This window comes from Colobus angolensis, unplaced genomic scaffold (genome assembly GCF_000951035.1).
Source record: "Colobus angolensis palliatus isolate OR3802 unplaced genomic scaffold, Cang.pa_1.0 Scaffold163, whole genome shotgun sequence".
NCBI lineage: Eukaryota > Metazoa > Chordata > Mammalia > Primates > Cercopithecidae > Colobus > Colobus angolensis.
Genome location: NW_012114744.1, coordinates 6,880,130 through 6,898,538, shown reverse-complemented (window position 1 = coordinate 6,898,538; position 18,409 = coordinate 6,880,130). Strand labels below are relative to the sequence as shown.

Here is an 18,409-nt window from a genome sequence, read left to right as displayed (position 1 = left end):
TGTTTAATTTTAGTGTCCTTAAATTTTTTTCTAATATTCAAATTTATGATTTAATTTTAAAACCATACCAATTATAGACCAAACAAAAATTTGATACTGGAAAGAAAATTAAAATGTTAACCTTGATGGCATACACTGAGCTTTCAATCTGCATATTTTGAACAGACTTTATTATACAAAAGAAAGTGGAAATACAATTGAACAAAATATATAAATCAATCACATACCATCATTAAGCTGTGTAGCTTAGCGCTAAGAGCTGCATCAAATAGCTGCATTTCACCAGCCCAACAATAAAATAAGTCACTATATAGTTGAGAATCAATTGAACACATTTTGTATTTATGAAACCATGTTACTTCTGAATTCTTATGTACCAATAATCAATTGTAAATAATTTGCTTTTAAAACATATCTAAACATTGTAATGGATTTCATAGGAATTACTCTTTTATATTATAAAAAGTATAATTTTTTATTTCATATGATAAAATGAATCATGTGATGCTACACATAAATCACCTTAAGAAGACATCTTGGTTAGAGATATTAAATGTCTACTCATAACCTAATTTACAATTGAATATTTTTCCCAGATATATTACCAAAAGGGCTAGAAAAAAAGTCTTTGAAAAACAAAATTTTAAAAAGTCTTTTGCAGAGAGTGCTACAGACTTGGGAGAAAATACCACTCAACATAAATCAAATCCAAAACCTAAGCTACCTAAATATTACTACACTGTAGGAATCCTTTTATGGTGTTTTCTCTAAAAGTGACAGTTTTTATTAAAACCAACTATTAGTTGGTTTTAAGTAATTATTTTTATTTGCCTTTCAAATAGACTTACACAATTTAAATACTCTTGATAAGTTTTCACAGTAATATTTGATTATGTATCTAGTGTGTTAAAGCATAGTGATCTGACATTTAATAGGGCCATAAAACAAATTCTTTACATTTCAGCAAGCATAAAGAAAACAAATGGAATACCATTTTAGGAGGACTGCATGGTCTATATGAATTAGAAAAAAATGAGTTCTGTATCCCCCTACATCAAGTGAATGAATCATGAAAGAAATATGGAAGTTGATAATAGCAGTTACTGCAGCAATAAAAACATGATAAAAGGCTTTTTGACAGTATGAAACCTTGGAAGTTGTGCCAAATACAAAATCTTGTTTGTAGGTGCTGGCAGCATCCTGTTGTTTTTAGTAGGTCTTTGGGGGTTCCCGACAACTTCTGGTTCATCCCCTTAGGCTGAAGTGATCTATTAAAATGCCTTAGTTTCCAAGAGCAATAAAAATCATTGCAACTTTAAGTACACGTTTAAAAAAAAAAAAAAAAAAACTACAGCAGCATTTGGAGAGTAATTATTCCTTGATCCACTCAAAATGGTGGAATCTGCTATCTATCATTTTGTGCTTGAACACGTATTTTTGAAGTTATCAGTTTATACCAGCTCACTCAGTCATTTTTGTTCATTTTAAATACATTAATAGCCACTGGTATTGGTGAATTGGGGGTTTTTTTATAAGATAAAAATTCAGATAAATTTTAGATAAAGATGATTGTTTCAGCACTGACTCACATGGAGGAGCCCTTAGGAAAATACTTAATAAGATCCTAACCCTGATTAACTATCTAGACTCTTAATCTCACCACTATATTAGACACCCCTCCCTACTCTGCCAAAGCATTATAACTTTGAAGTAACTCTTACTGGGTTACATAATTTTGAGCCATTTCTATATTTCTTCTTGGAATTCTTCAGTGAAAGGAAACTAAAAGAAGACATTTCAAATGGAGAATAGTGTTAGTTTTTTCTCCATAAACATCATGGGAAATATTTCTATCTCAAAAATCAGTAATTTCTTCCAACACATTCTTAAGTAGGAATCGCTGCTCTGTAGAGAAGACTTCTAGGCACATGGGCAAATAACACAAGGAAGATTGAATGACCCAAATGTAAACCCAACCAGCAGGCAAGTGTGAGCCCTTCTTTTTCATGCCTGTGCAGGATTTTATCTGCCTACTTGGGTGGCTGGCAAATAGTACACTGTGCTTTTAAACACACACACACACACACACACACACACACCCGTGCCCACCCACACACAAGATCAACAGTGACGCTTGGAAATGTTTATGCAGTTATTCTTGACTTTTAATGTTATAAATGTTTTCTTTAGTTTAGTTTGGATTGGATTCTAATAAATTCTTACCAAAATAATACATTTCCTGTAACTTTTACACCTAAAAATACGTTAAAATGCCTGCTCCCATTTTTTTCCCCTTGAAATTAGGAACTTGCTAAATACGTACAAACACATGTGCACACACATACACATACACCTAGGTAAAATAAAATGCAGTTTCAGTTAAGGAGCAATTAAAATGATTCTTGGCCTTTAAGTGTCTTATTATTGCTGTTATTATTATTATTTTTAAAAAGCTTGTCACTACAATACATTATCTTCATACATTTTGGTGATTGCACAGTGGGAAGTTCATCTGATCATAAACTTAGAGAATATTAGGCTTAGAAGGGACTATCTAGTTAATCCTGTTTAACCACGCTATAATTCTTGAATCCACATGATAATATCCCTGCCAACTGGTCACTGTTTGCATAGTTGTACATCTTCAGTAAAAAAGAAATTAAAAGATACTCTACAAACACAGACTATTACTCGTAAGATATTTATTAGCGATATTATTACAATTGTTTCTAAAATCCATTATTATTTCAGCAGTGAAGAGGCAAATACCAGAGTAACCTCAGTCAGATGATTACGGATAGGTCAAAATAAAATTATAAGAAATACTGACTGTAAAACTGCTACAGAGTACACAATATGTTAAAACATGATGGAGAGGCTGCACATACAGGCAACGTTTTATGACATTAAAAAAAGATCACTGAAAATCTAAAAATGTTTGCATTTAAGCGTATATTAGAAAAGTCTTATTTTTAAAGTTAATACTGTATCATTCTTCTAAAAAATTATCATCTGTAAGATGCAGATTTGTATTGTTTATATCAAATGATATTTGCATTTATGTAAATATAATTTAAGACAGTTAAATATAAATTCATGTTTATCTTCATATAAAAATATATATAAAAATAGAGTATTTAAAGGAAGTGGATATTCATACAAAAGAACCGATCAATCAAAATAGGTGTTTTTTTCTTGTACGGTAGTGAAATTGAGGTATTTATACATTTGGTAATTTCAGCCATGTATTGAATTAACCCTCTCAGCTTCCCACCCCACCCAAAAAAGACAAACCTTTAAAATCCATTGTAACTGTGTGATGTTATCTCACAACAAAGCATTTGTATAATAAAGAAATTCACCATTTTGAACCTAAAGAGATAGAAGAGATAGTTCTCACTACTAGAATTAGGTATGTATTATATGTATGCCACAGTTTTAATTAAAATAATAATTTTATGTCTACTCTAAATTTGGATTTGATATAGTTGCTCAGGAAAATCAAAACATAGATACTAGTAACATAATACTATTTGTGGACATATGCAAATGCTCAATGGGAAAAAATACCTATGCATTTGAGAATGCATAATCCTTTGCAAAATATTTACATAAAATGTAATTGCAATTTTAAGTTACATAGGGCTGTCATGGCAAACACAAGATTTAAGTAATATCATCAATGAAACATAGTAAAGTAATACATGAGGCACTAAATTTTGTTACTTACTTTAAAATTATGTATTTCATTAATTCAGACTGCAGTTACCCATCCAAGTGCACAGATAGGACAAGAGGGAATGTTTATGAGAAACATAAGAAGTGCAAAGTTAAATATATTGGTGTTTTAACGATAAAATATTTCACTTTATATCTCTCTCATAGAATCTCTTAAAATTCCCTTGTGGAACATTCCTGTTCTTTTCCTTTCAGTAATACAATTTAAAAAGTATAGGAAGAAATGTTTTTCATAAGCATTAGATTCACAAAGCCTAAGCCATCATAAACACCACATTTTCTCCTGGTGAAGAATGCAAGCACAACCTCTACTTGCCAGTGGAATGTAATTGGCTTTTCTCCTTTTCAATATTGATGTACCTATAGAGATGGTAAGACAAGACGAAAGACCATTATCTTTTTTTCACATAATTCAAGTGTCTGTATTTCTCTTTATTATCACAATGCCATACCTGGCCCACAGTGGTTCTGGTTAATAACTATGCTTCAAGTAACGTTTTTCTAGCTATATCTTTCACTGTGAAATGGACTTGTGTTCAAGGTCACATCTTGAATTCATAAAGCTGTAAGAAGAAGTGTTATCATTATTTAACTGTGTGTGTACCAGTGTGCAAGCATGTGCTGGTGTGCACAAGTGTGTGTGGTCAATCTCAAATGTGTGTGATGCGCAGCTCTTGGCTCCTAGAACATTGTCCGGGTGAGTAGCTTGTCTCCAGCTCCAGATTCAGCTCTCCTGCAGGGCGCCTACATAGTCCTTTTATTTACACACATCCTGCTGAGAAGGATTTCAGAACAAACCTGATTTATTGGACCTCTGACATGATATGGCGATCGAAAATCTGTTACAGTGCCCTGTTGTAGTTTGCTTTGATTGCTGAAATATCTTCCCAGGATATGATTTCTTGATCTTTTCATTTTAATAAAGTTATATTCTTTGGATAACTTTGATTTCACTACCTGCAAATGAAGAGCAAGAAAACTGTGAGGCAAAATCAAGAATATCTGATCCCTGCATAACTAACTCTCAAACTTGAACATGCATCTCTGCCACACGGATGTTGCCAAAAGGGCATGAATATGACTTACATAACCAGGAATGGCTCTAACTTACGCTTCAAAAAAGACCAAGGTTAAAATTCAACTTTGTCACTTTTCTTACCTCATTGCAGCTGCCTCCAATGCAATTAAGGAACAATCTCAGATGATTTATCTGCCACTCTTGTGTGTGTGTGTGTGTGTGTGTGTGTGTGTGTGTGTTTTCAGGCCAGGCACACTAACATACAGTTTGACATAGCACCACAATAGGAAAGGTACTGGTGTGCCTTTGCTGGGCCACTGATTCAAACATGGTACCCTAAACATGTCATGGCACTCTTCTATAAAATGGCAATTAAAGCTATTTTCAGAGAAAAGAAAAAACATTTTTCCATTGCAGAAGCTAACTGTTACTTTTAGTGGTTTTGTTGCTCTGGGCACTTGCACTATTAAACTAATAACTTTGTATATTTAGATATATATATGTAGATTTAGTTTTGGACTTATTTTTCTTTCTTTCTTTCTTCTTCTTCTTTTTTTTTTTTTTTTGTATAGGAGGCTAAAGTAACTCCACTGGATGCTAATCTGCCACGTTGACTTCTGATTAACCCCAGTCCCAGGAAGGTCTGTAAGATTTCCAGTTTATCTATTGTTCCTTGTGTGAGAGCACACTTATGGTAAATCCTGCCCTTAGGTCAAAACAACCTTGATGTTATCATACTTCAATCTTCCTACACATCCCTCTGAATCACCTTTTTCCAATGGCATATAAACTCTGAGTCTGGGGTGATAATGGTGCAGGGAACCACCATTGTGTCTTCCTGCTACCTGAGACACAGACACAGGGGCTTCTCTTTGTAAGTCTCTTTTAAAAGTTCCTTTCTAAGAAAATGGATTTGTTGGCCTCTTTCTTCAGCCTCTCAGCTTCCTGAACTTTTGGGGGTAGGTTTGCATAGATCTGCTTACCACAGAGAACAGTGGTTTTTAAGAAGCATCATAAGTTATAAAAGGGTATATAATAAAACAGTTTATTTCCTATTTCTGTTCCTCACCCCAAGCTACTAAATTCCCTCCCCACATATATTGTTCATTTCTTGTGATTTCATTCATGGTTACTTTATGAATAGATGTACGGACACATCCAAACAAAGAGGCTACATTTGTGTCTACTTGTATATTTTACAAACGTTGTCCTGGTGAAATCATATAATTATCAGCTTTCATTACTGAGTTAATCAAACTCAGGTTGTTAGCACTAGAGAGCAAAAGGGGGACAGAGAGAGAGAGACAGAGAGAGAGAGAGAGAGATTGGGGGAAAGTTGGGAAGTAGAAAAAGAGAGGAAGGGAAGGAGAAAAAGTACTGGTAAGGATGTTTTGGGTGTCTTTATAATAAATGAATGATACATGGGGGGCTGGCAAGATGGCCAAATAGGAACAGCTCCAGTCTGCAGCTCCCAGTGAGATCTAGGCAGAAGGCAGCTGATTTCTGCATTTCCAACTGAAGTATCCGGTTTATCTCACTGGGACCGGGTAGACAGTGGGTGCAGCCCATGGAGGGAGAGCTGAAGCAGGGTGAGGCATTGCCTCACCAGGGAAGTGAAAGGGGTTGGGGAACTCCCTCCCCTAGCCAAGGGAAGCCATGAGAGACTGTGCTGTGAGGGATGGTGCTATTTGACCCAGATACTACGCTTTTCCCACAATCTTCGCAACCCACAGACCAGAAGATTCTCTCAGGTGCCTAAGCCACCAGGGCCCTGAGTTTCAAGCACAAAATGGGGCAGCCATTTGGGCAGACTCTGAGCTCGCTGCAGGAGGTTTTGTTTCATGCCCCAGCGGTGCCTGGAACACCAGCAAGACAGAACCGTTCACTCCCCTGGAAATGGGGCTGAAGCCACGGAGCCAAGTGGTCTTGCTCAGTGGATCCCAACCCACGGAGCCCAACAAGCTAAGATCCACTGGCTTGAAATTCTTGCTGCCAACACTGCAGCCTGAAGTTGACCTGGGTCACTCGAGCTTGGTGGGGGTAGGGGCGTCTACCATTACTGAGGCTTGAGTAGGCAGTTTTCCCCTCACAGTGTAAACAAAGCTGCTGGGAATTTCAAATTGGGTGCAGAACCCACCACAGTGCCAGGCTGCTTCTCTAGATTCCTCCTCTGTGGGCAGAGCATCTCTGAAAGAAGGGCAACAGCCCCCATCGGGGGCTTATAGATACAACTCTCTTCTCCCTGGGACAGAGCACTGGGGGAAGGGGCAGCTGTGGGTGCAGCTTCAACAGACTTAAACATTCCTGCTTGCTAGCTCTGAAGAGAGCAGAGGATCTTCCAGCACAGCACTAGAACTCTGCTAAGGGACAGACTGCCTCCTCAAGTTGGTTCCTGACTCCCATGCCTCCTGACTGGGAGAGAGATCCCAGCAGGTATCGACAGACACCTCATACAGGAGAGCTTCAGCTGGCATCTGGCAGGTGCCCAGGTGCCCCTCTGGAATGAAGGTTCTAGAGGAAGGAGCAGGCAGCAATCTTCGCTGTTCTGCAACCTCCGGTGGTGATACCCAGGCAAACAGGGTCTGGAGTGGACCTCCAGCAAACTCCAGCAGACCTGCAGAAGAGGGGCCTGACTGTTAGAAGGAAAACTAACAAACAGAAAGCAATAGCATCCACATCAACAAAAAGCACACCCACATAAAAACCCCATCCGAAGGTCACCAACATCAAAGACCAAAGGTAGATAAATCCATGAAGATGAGGAAAAACCAGCACAAAAAGGCTGAAAATTCCAAAAACCAGAATGCCTCTCCTCCTCCAAAGGATCACAACTCCGTGCCAGCAAGGGAAGAAAACTGGATGGAGAATCAGTTTGAGGATTGACAGAAACAGGCTTCAGAAGGTGGTTAATGACAAACTCCTCCAAGCTAAAAGAGCTTGTTCTAACCCAATGCAAGGAAGTTAGTAACCTTGATAAAAGGTTACAGGAACTGCTAACTAAAATAACAAGTTTAGAGAAGAACATAAATGACCTGATGGAGCTGAAAAACACAGCATGAGAACTTTGGGAAGCATACACAGGTATCAATAACTGAATCGATCAAGCAGAAGAAAGGATATCAGAGATTGAAGATCAACTTAATGAAATAAAGCATGAAGACAAGATTAGAGAAAAAAGAATGAAAGGAAAAGAAAAGGAATGAACAAAGCCTCCAAGAAATATGGGACTATGTGAAAAGACCAAGCCTACGTTTGATTGGTGTACCTGAACGTGATGGGGAGAATGGAACCAAGTTGGAAAATACTCTTCAGGATATTTTTCAGGAGAACTTCTCCAGCTAGGCACGGTGGCTCATGCCTGTAATCCCAGCACTTTGGGAGGCCGAGGCAGGCGGATCATGAAGTCAGGGGATGGTGACCATTCTGGCTAACACGATGAAACCTCGTCTCACTAAAAATACAAAAAATTATCCGGGCATGGTGGTGAGTGCCTGTGGTCCCAGCTACTAGGGAGGCTGAGGCAGGAGAATGGTGTGAACCTGGCCTGGGAGGCAGAGCTTGCAGTGAGCCAAGGTTGCAGCACCACTGCACTCCAGCCTGGGTGACAGAGCAAGACTCCATCTCAAAAAAAAAAAAAAAAAAAAAAAGAAAAGGAAAGAATGAAGCCTCCAAGAAATATGGGACTATGTGAAAAGATCAAGCCTATGTTTGATTGCTGTACCTGAAAGTGATAGGAAGAATGGAATCAAGTTGGAAAACGCTCTTCAGGATATTACGCAGGAGAACTTCCCCAACCTAGCAAGGCAGGCCAACATTCAAATTCAGGAAATACAGAGAACACCACAAAGATACTCTTCGAGAAGAGCAACCCTAAGACACATAATCGTTAGATTTACCAAGGTTGAAATGAAGGAAAAAATGCAGCCAGAGAGAAAGGTCAGGTTTCCCACAAAGGGAAGCATCAGACTAACAGTGGACCTCTGCAGAAGCCCTACAAGCCAGAAGAGAGTGGGGACCAATATTCAATATTCTTAAAGAAAATCAGAATTTCATAGCCAAACTAAGCTTTATAAGTGAAGGAGAAATAAAATCCCTTACAGACAAGCAAATGCTGAGGGATTTTGTCACCACCAGGCCTGTCTTACAAGAGCTCCTGAAGGAAGCACTAAATATCAAAAGGAAAAACCGGTACCAGGCACTGCAAAAACATACCAAATTGTAAAGACCATTGACACCATGAAAAAACTGCATCAATTAATGGGCAAAATAACCAGCTAGCCTTATAATGACAGGATCAACTTCACACACAACAATATTAACCTTAAGTGTAAATGGGCTAAATGCCCCAGTTAAAAGGCACAGACTGGCAAATTGGATAGTCAAGACCCATTGGTGTGCTGTATTCAAAAGACCCATCTCACATGCAAAGACACACATAGACTCAAAATAAAGGGATGGAGGAATATTTACCAAGCAAATGGAAACAAACAAACAAACAAACACCAGGAGTTGCAATCCTAGTCTCTGATAAAACAGACTTTAAGGTAACAAAGATCAAAGGAGATAAAGAAAGAAGGGCATTACATAATGGTATAAGGATCAATGCAACAAGAAGAGCTAACTATCGTAAATATATGCACCCAATACAGGAGCACCTAGATTCATAAAGAAAGTTCTTAGAGACCTGCAAGGAGACTCAATTCCCACACAATAATAGTGGGAGACTTTAACACCCCACTGTCAATATTAGACAGATCAATGAGACAGAAAATTAACAAGGATATTCAGGACTTGAACTCAGCTCTGGACCATGCAGACCTAATAGACATCTACAGAACTCTCCATCCCAAATCAACAGAATATACATTCTTCTCATCACCACATGGCACTTATTCTAAAATTGACCACATAATTGGAAATAAAACACTCCTCAGCAAATGCAAAAGAACAGAAATCATAACAAACAGTCTCTCAGACCACAGTGCAATCAAATTAGAACTCAGGATTAAGAAACTAACTCAAAATCGTACAACTATGTGGAAACTGAACAACCTGCTCCTGAATGATTCCTGGGTAAATAATGAAATTAAGGCAGAAATAAATAAGTTCTTTGAAACCAATGGGAACCAAGACACAACATACCAGAATTTCTAGGACACAACTAAAGCAGTGTTTAGAGGGAAATTTATAGTACTAACTGCCCATATGAGAAAGTGGGAAAGATCTAAAATTGACAACCTAATGTCACAACTAAAAGAACTAGAGAAGCAAGAGCAAACCAATTCAAAAGCTAGCAGAAGACAAGAAATAACTAAGATCAGAGCAGAACTGAAGGAGATAGAGACATGAAAAACCCTTCAAAAAATCAGTGAGTCCAGGAGGTGGTTTTTTGAAAAGATTAGCAAAATAGATAGACCTCTAGCCAGACTAATACAGAAGAAAAGAGAGAATAATCAAATAGACACAATAAAAAATGATAAAGGGGATATCACCACTGATCCCACAGAACTACCATCAGAGAATACTATAAACACCTCTATGCAAATAAACTATAAAATCTAGAAGAAAAAGATAAATTCCTGGACACATACACCCTCCCAAGACTAAGCCAGGAAGAAGTCTAATAGACCGATAACAAGTTCTGAAATTGAGGCAGTAACTAATAGCCTACCAACCAAAAAAAACCCCAGGACCAGAAGGATTCACAGTCAAATTCTACCAAAGGTACAAAGAGGAGCTGGTACCATTCCTTCTGAAACTATTGCAAACAATGGAAAAAGAGGAACCCCTCCCTAACTCATTTCATGAAGCCAGCATCATCCTGATATCAAAACCTGGCAGAGACACAACAACAACAAAAAAGAAAATTTCAAGCCAATATCCCTGATGAACATCGATGTGAAAATACTCAATAAAATACTGGCAAACCAAATACAGCAGCACATTAAAAAGCTTATCCACCACAATCAAGTCGGCTCCATCCCTGCGATGCAAGACGGGTTCAGCATATGCAAATCAATAAATGTAATCTATCACATAAACAGAACCAATGACAAAAACCACATGATCATCTCAATAGATGCAGAAAAGGCCTTCGATAAAATTCAACACCCGTCATGCTAAAAACACTGAATAAACTAGGCATTGATGGAATGTATCTAAAAATAATAAGAACTATTTATGACAAACCCACAGCCAATATCATAATGAATGGGCAAAAGCTAGAAGCATTCCCTTTGAAAACTGGCACAAGACAAAGATGCCCTCTCTCACCACTCTTATTCAACATAGTACTGGACGTTCTGGCCAGGGCAATTGAGCAAGAGAAAGAAATAAAGCATATTCACAAATAGGAAGAGAGGAAGTCAAATTGTCACTGTTTGCAGATGACATGACTGTATATTTAGAAAACTCCACCATCTCAGCCCAAAACTCCTTGAGCTGATGAGCAACTTCAGCAGTCTCTGGATACAAAATCAATGTGCAAAAATCACAAGCATTCCTATACACCAATTACAGACAAACAGAGCACTAAATCATGAGTGAACTCCCATTCACAATGGCTACAAAGAGAACAAAATACCTAGGAATACAATTTACAAGGGATGTGAAGAACCTCTTCAAAGAACTACAAACCATTGCCCAAGGAAATAAGATAGGACACAAACAAATGGAAAAACATTCCATGCTTATGGACAGGAAGAATCAATATTGTGAAAATGGCCATTTTGCCCAAAGTAATTCATAGATTCACTGCTATTCCTATCAAGCTACCATTGACTTTCTTCACAGAATTAGAAAAAACTACTTTAAATTTCATATGAAATCAAAAAAGAGCCCGTATAGCCAAGACTCCTAAGGAAATGAACAAAGCTGAAGGCATCACACTACCTGACTCCAAACTATACTACAAGGCTACAGTAACCAAAACAGCATGGTACTGGTACCAAAACAAATATATAGACCAATGGAACAGAACAGAGGCCTCAGAAATAACACCACACATCTACAACCATCTGATCTTTAACAAACCTGACAAAAACAAGCAATGGTAAAAGGATTCCTTATTTCATAAATGGTGTTGGGAAAACTGGCTAGCCATATGCAGAAAACTGAAACTGGACCCCTTCCTTACACCTTATACAAGAATTAATGCAAGATGGATTAAAGATTTAAACATAAGACCTAAAACCATAAAAACTCTAGAAGAAAATCTAGGCAATACCATTCAGGACATAGGCATGGGCAAAGACTTCATGAATAAAACACCAAAAGCAATGGCACCAAAAGCCAAAATAGACAAATGGGATCTAATTAAATTAAAGAGTTTCTGCACAGCCAAAGAAACTATCATCAGAGTGAAGAGGCGACCTACAGAATGGGAGTAAATTTTTGCAATCTATCCATCTGACAAAGGGCTAAATCCAGAGTCTACAAGGAACTTAAACAAATTTACAAGAAGAAAACAACCCCATCAAAAAGTGGGTGAAGGATATGAACAGACACTTCTCAAAAGAAGACATTTATGCGGCCAACAAACATATGAAAAAAAGCTCATTATCACTGGTCATTAGAGAAATGCAGATCGAAACTACAATGAGATACCATCTCATGCCAGTTAGAATGGCGATCATTAAAACATCAGGAAGCAACAGATGCTGCAGAGGATGTGGAGAAATAGGAATACTTTTACTCTGTTGGTGGGAGTGTAAATTATTTCAACCATTGTGGAAGACAGTGAGGCGATTCCTCAAGGATCTAGAACTAGAAATACTATTTGACCTAGTAATCTCATTACTGAGTATATACCCAAAGGATTATAAATCATTCTACTATAAAGACACATGCACACATATGTTTATTGCACCACGATTCACAATAGCAAAGACTTGTAACCAACCAAAATGCCCATCATTATTAGACTGGATAAGGAAAATGTGTCACATATACACCATGGAATACTACGCAGCCATAAAAAAGAATGAGTTTCATGTGCTTTGTAGCAACATGGATGAAGCTGGCAACCATCATTCTCAGCAAACTAACACAGGAACAGAAAACCAAACACCTCATGCTCTCACTCATAACTGGGAGTTGAACAATAAGAACATATGGGCACAGGGAGGGGAGCACCACACACTGGGGCCTGTCAGAAGTTTGGGGGGAAGTGGAGGGATAGCATTAGGAGAAATACCTAATGTAGATGATGGGTTGATGGGTACAGCAAACCACCATGGCACATGTATACCTATGTAACAAACTTGCAAGTTCTGCATATGTATCCCAGAACTTAAAAGTATAATAAAAATAAAAGAATAACAAATTATGAATTTCATCACTTTAATGTAATTATAAAATATTTTTTCTCTCACTATTTGGACATATAAACTAGTACCAATGACTAATGAAAGTAATTTTAGTTTACACAGTTTTTAAAAAATTGTTTTGAGTTATACATAATAATTTAGGTACATATTTTTTCATCTCATATAAAGTATTGCAATGAAAATGGTTCCATGTAAACAAAATTGAGTATTTTTTAAGAAATCCCATGATATCTATTTGGAAGAGAAATAGTTTTAGTTACATTGCAAATGAACTTGAACCATTTCTTATAAGTTATTTGCATAGGAAATATGTAAAGATCTATACCAAAATATTAACAGTAGGGACCTTTTGGTAGAGAAATTATAGGACATTTTTAACCTATTCTTGTAACTTTTGGCTTGATTTTTTCTTTTAGCATAATACAATGAATGTGCATTATTTTGTAATGATAAAATTGTGAAACTATTCACATTTGAAGAAAAAAATGAAACAATAATATGTTTTAAAACCAGTTATACTCTGCTAACTACAAAGAGATGTTTTCCTGTAGCTGTGGAAGGTTTGGCTTTGTCTTGATCAGTCCCTCAAATCAGGTAACTCTTAAGAAATCCAGTGAAATCAGGAGGTTGCAGTGAGGAATCCCTGTGGATTGTAATTTAGAACTCAGTTTGCAGTTAACCACTGATTAATATTCTAGGTCCCGGGGTCAAAAGTTTCTACTGTGTACAGCTCTTTCCACCCTTATTTGGTTATATGGCAACTCTAAATATGATAGGCAGGAGAGGTACATCAATGTTTTCCTGAAAGTTTTGTCAATTTTAGAGGAGGTTTGTACTCACAGCAAGATAAGTGAACAGTCTTCAGGAAGTTTATTTAAGAAAACATTTAAGCATAAATATAACATTCGACCTTGAAATAATATTATTCCAATGTTCTGAAGCCAAAATAAGGTTAATTTTGTTTATACGATTTTATCTAGAGTTCCGGCTTTTGCAAGTGCCTGATGGTCTGCATACTAATTACATGCAAAATAGAAAAGGGTCTATCCCAGTGAAAAAGGTTACAGTTCTTTAAACATTATTTTAATATTTGTGTGATTTTAGGGTTGAATTTAAAGTTGCATTACAAACATTGGATAATGCTGGTGTAGATGCTTACAACAATCTTAAATGTGATCCATAAATGGGATATACAAAAATATAGATCTCCAGTGTATCTGCTGAAGCATATGGCTTCCATTTGGGAATAGTGTCAGTATTTTGACAGATCTTGATGGGAAGGTTGATATTTCTATTTTTAGAGATCACTAAATTGATGTCTGAGAAAGGAAATCAGGATGATAGGGTCTCTTGTAGTTTCTGAGGACCAGGCTAATGCCTTCTATAGGGCCAGTGCTCCCATATGTTCTTCAAGATAGAACCTTTCATGTCCAGGCCAGTGACTGGCCCAACAACACTTAATTCACTTGGTTTCCCTTGGAAACTATTTTGTAGAAAATAATCAAAGATGATGTTTCCTAATCCCTTTGTTAAGTCATTAGCATCCTGATACTATAAAGAATTAGTTCAATTTTGATTTGTAAAAATTCCTTTGCCATTGTGAATTGAATCCAGGAGCATTAAAAACATCTGGCAGTATTTTATGCCGTATCACTAGCCCATACAATTTATTTCAGGAATGCAAAATGTTTCAATATTATGAAATATTTCATTACAGAAAATTACCAAACAATTATATGTAACTGTATGATTGTTTACCCTGAAAATCCAAGGAATATACTGAAAAATAATTAGATATTATAAAGTTAACATTTGAAAATTGTACAGCTTTTCTGTAGTCTATAAATAATTAGTATGAAATATATTAGAGGAAAGATCCCATTACAATACTGAAACAACTTCACTGAATTCAACAGTGGTATATAGGATGCAGGTGAAAAATATATCAAAAGTTTAATGAGTCATTAAAAAGCACATGAACAAATGCAGACGTGTCATGTCAAATCTTCCCAAGTTAATTAAAATGCTATTCTAATTGTAATCACAGAAGAATTTGGGGAAAACATGAAAAAAAATTCTAAAATATATCTTAAAGAATAAATGTAAGAAAATAGTTAAGACCATTTGAAAGGAAAAAAAGTGATGAGAGGAGACTTTCAATACCAGGTATTCATTAATCACTATGAATAGAGTCTACAATCATGACTCATTATGATTTGAATCTACCATCAGCTGACTGAAGGAGTGCTAGTGGTCACAAACTTGGTGCTTCCTCTCTGGTTTCTGATGCTTTCCCCTGGCTGTTACACCTCTCAGTTGTTCCTTTGGAAACCTCTTTTCCATGGTAAACAAAGTCTCTTAGAGAGTCACCATTGTCACTGAAGCTTTCCTTGGTTTCATTGCCAAAATTAAAATGCTGCTTCTCCAGGAAGACACCACAACCCTCTTGTGTGTGTGTGTGTGTGTGTGAATGTGTGTGTGTGTCTGTGTGTGTGTGGCAGGAGAAGGTAGGGGGTACAAAAGGGTAGCACTGATGGTGGTGCTACTTGTCCTACCGTGGTTAATGATCTTTAAATCCCAGATGGTTAGGTTTTGTGTCCCCACTCAAATCTCATCTTGAATTGTAATCTCCATAATCCCCATGTGTCAAGGGAAAGACCAGGTAGAGGTAATTGAATTGGGGAGGTGGTTTCCTCCATGCTGTTTTCATAACAGTGAGTGAGTTCACATGGGATTTAATAATTTCATAAGGGGCTCTTCCTCCTTCACTTGGCACTTCTCCTTCCTGCCACCTTATGCAGAAGGTGCCTGCTTCCCCTTTGCCTTCTGCCATGATCATAAGTTTCCTGAGGCCTCCAAGTTTCTGAGCCCTCCAAGTCTCTAGGAAGTTCCAAACATTTTCCTATCTTCTTCTGAGCCCTCCCAACTGTTTAGCCATGCTGAACTGTGAGTCAATTAAACCTCTTTCCTTTATAAATTATGCAGTCTCAGAAAGCCCTTTATAGCAGTATGAAAATGGACTAATACACCAGGTATAGTTAATTTTCTCTGAACATCTAGTGCCACTTCAAGGACACCACTTTTCCATCTGCAGCCTTTATTCCTGTTGTTTGGGGACTCATGTTATCCAGTGATAACTTGTTCTAACATCTCTCCAGTGCTGCCATCCACCAACTTCCTGAGCACATGTGTAATCCTGTTATCATCCTAGATATTAACTGGATTTTTAAAAACCAAATTTGATCAGCCATTAACCTTATAATCCTTCAGAATCTCCCAGGGGTAGGAGAAAGAATGCCAGTGGAAAAGTAATGTGTCTTCTAGGAGGATCCCAGGTTTGGACTGAGGGATTCAGTAATACATGGGTCTGTGTAATGCACTGACAGGCAGGCCATTCCTGCCATGCTTGTTTGTGAGACTGAGGAAACCCTGGGGAAAGAACCTTGAGGCTGTGTCTTCTACTTAATTTCAGATGCAACTTGGCATATCTCACCTCTATAAAGATGAGTGATATGATTTGGCCATGCCCCCACCCAAATCTCATCATGAATTGTAGTTCCTGTCATCCCCACATGTCATGAGAGGGACCTGGTGGGAGGAAACTGAACCATGGGGACAGTTATCACAATAGTGAGTTCTCAGGAGATATGACGGTTTTATGAGGAGCTTTCCCCCACTTCACCATGCACTTCTCCTTGCTGCCACCATGTGAAGAAAGACATGTTTGCTTCCTTCCCACTATGATTGTAAGTTTCCTGAGGCTTCCCCAGCCATGCTGAACTGTGAGTCAATGAAATCTCTTTCCTTTATACATTACCCAGTCTCACATATGTCCTCATAGCAGTGTGAGAACAGACTATTATAGTAAATTGGTACCTAGTAGTGGGGGACTGCTGTAAAGATACCCAAAATGTGAAAGTAATCTTGGAACTGGCTAACAGGCAGAGGTTGGAACAGTTTGGAGGGCTCAGAAGAAGATAGGAAAATGTTTGGAACTTCCTAGAGACTTGGAGGGCTCAGAAGACAAAGATGTGGGAAAGTTTAGAATTTCCTAGAGACTTGTTGAATGGCTTTGACCAAAATGCTGACAGTGATATGGACAATAAAGTCCGAGCTGAGGTGGTCTCACAGGGAGATGAGGAACTTGTTGGGAACTGGAGCAAAGGTGGCTCTTGTTATACTTTAGCAAAGAGACTGGTGGCATTTTGCCCCTGCCCTAGAGATCTGTGGAACTTTGAATTTGCGAAAGATGATTTAGGGTATCCGGCAGAAGAAATTTCTAACCAGCAAGTGTTCAAGAGGAAGCAGAGCTTAAAAATTGAGACAATTTGCAGCTGATGATGTGACAGAAAAGAAAAACACATTTTAGGGGATAAATTTAAGCCAGCTGCAGAAATTTGCATAAGTAATGAGGAGCCAAGTGTTAATCACCAAGACAATGGGGAAAATGTCTCCAGGGCATGTCAGAGACCTTCATGTCAATCCCTCCCATCACAGGTCTGGAGGACTAGGAGGGAAAAATGATTTAGTGGGTCACGCCTAAGGCCCCATGCTCTGTGCAGCCTCACGACATAGTGCCCTGTGTCCCAGCTGCTTCAGCTCCAGCTGTGGCCAAAAGAGGCAAATATACTGCTCAGGCCATTACTTTAGAAGAGTGCAAGCCCCAAGCCTTGGCAGCTTCCAAATGGTGTTGGGCCTGCAGGTGTGCAGAAGACTAGAATTTAGGTTTGGGAACCTCCACCTAGATTTCAGAGGATGTATGCAAATGCCTGGATGTCCAGGCAGAAGTTTGCTGCAGGGACAGAAGCTTCATGGAGAACCTCTGCTAGGACAGTGCAGAAGGGAAATGTGGGGTCAGAGCCCCCACACAGAGTTCCCACTGGGGCACTGCTGAATGGAGCTGTGAGAAGTGGGGCACTGTCGTCCAAACCCCAGAATGGTAGATCCACCAACAGCTTGCACTGTGTGCCTAGAAAAGCCACAGGCACCCAATGCCATTCTGTGAAAGCAGCTGGGAGGGAGGCTGTACCCTGCGAAGCCACAGGGGAGCTGCCCAAGGCCGTGGGAGACCACCTCTTGCATCAGCGTGACTTGGATGTGACACCTGGAGTCAAAGGAGATCATTTTGTAACTTTAAGGTTTAATGATTGCCCCACTGGATTTTTGGATTTGAATGGGGCCTCTAGCCCCTTTATTTTGGCCAATTTCTTTCCCTTTGGAATGGGTGTATTTACCCAGTGTCTGTACCCCCATTTTATGTAGGTATTAACTAACTTGCTTTTGGTTTTGCAGGCTCATTGGTGGAAGGGACTTACCTTGTCTCGGA

The 18,409-nt window shown here is 38.3% G+C and overlaps 1 protein-coding gene across 2 annotated transcripts in view; it reads right to left on the bottom strand.

Annotated features, from left to right (window-relative positions):
* Nucleotides 1–2,685: 2,685 nt before the first annotated feature.
* Nucleotides 2,686–18,409, bottom strand: part of CPED1 (cadherin-like and PC-esterase domain containing 1) — a 320,989-nt gene continuing 305,265 nt past the window's right edge. For both annotated transcript variants that reach the window (XM_011937391.1, XM_011937392.1), the window contains exon 23: nt 2,686–4,695. In XM_011937391.1, coding sequence (XP_011792781.1) covers nt 4,483–4,695 — 213 coding nt within the window. In that variant the 3' untranslated portion in view covers nt 2,686–4,482. The remainder of the gene's footprint in view (nt 4,696–18,409) is intronic.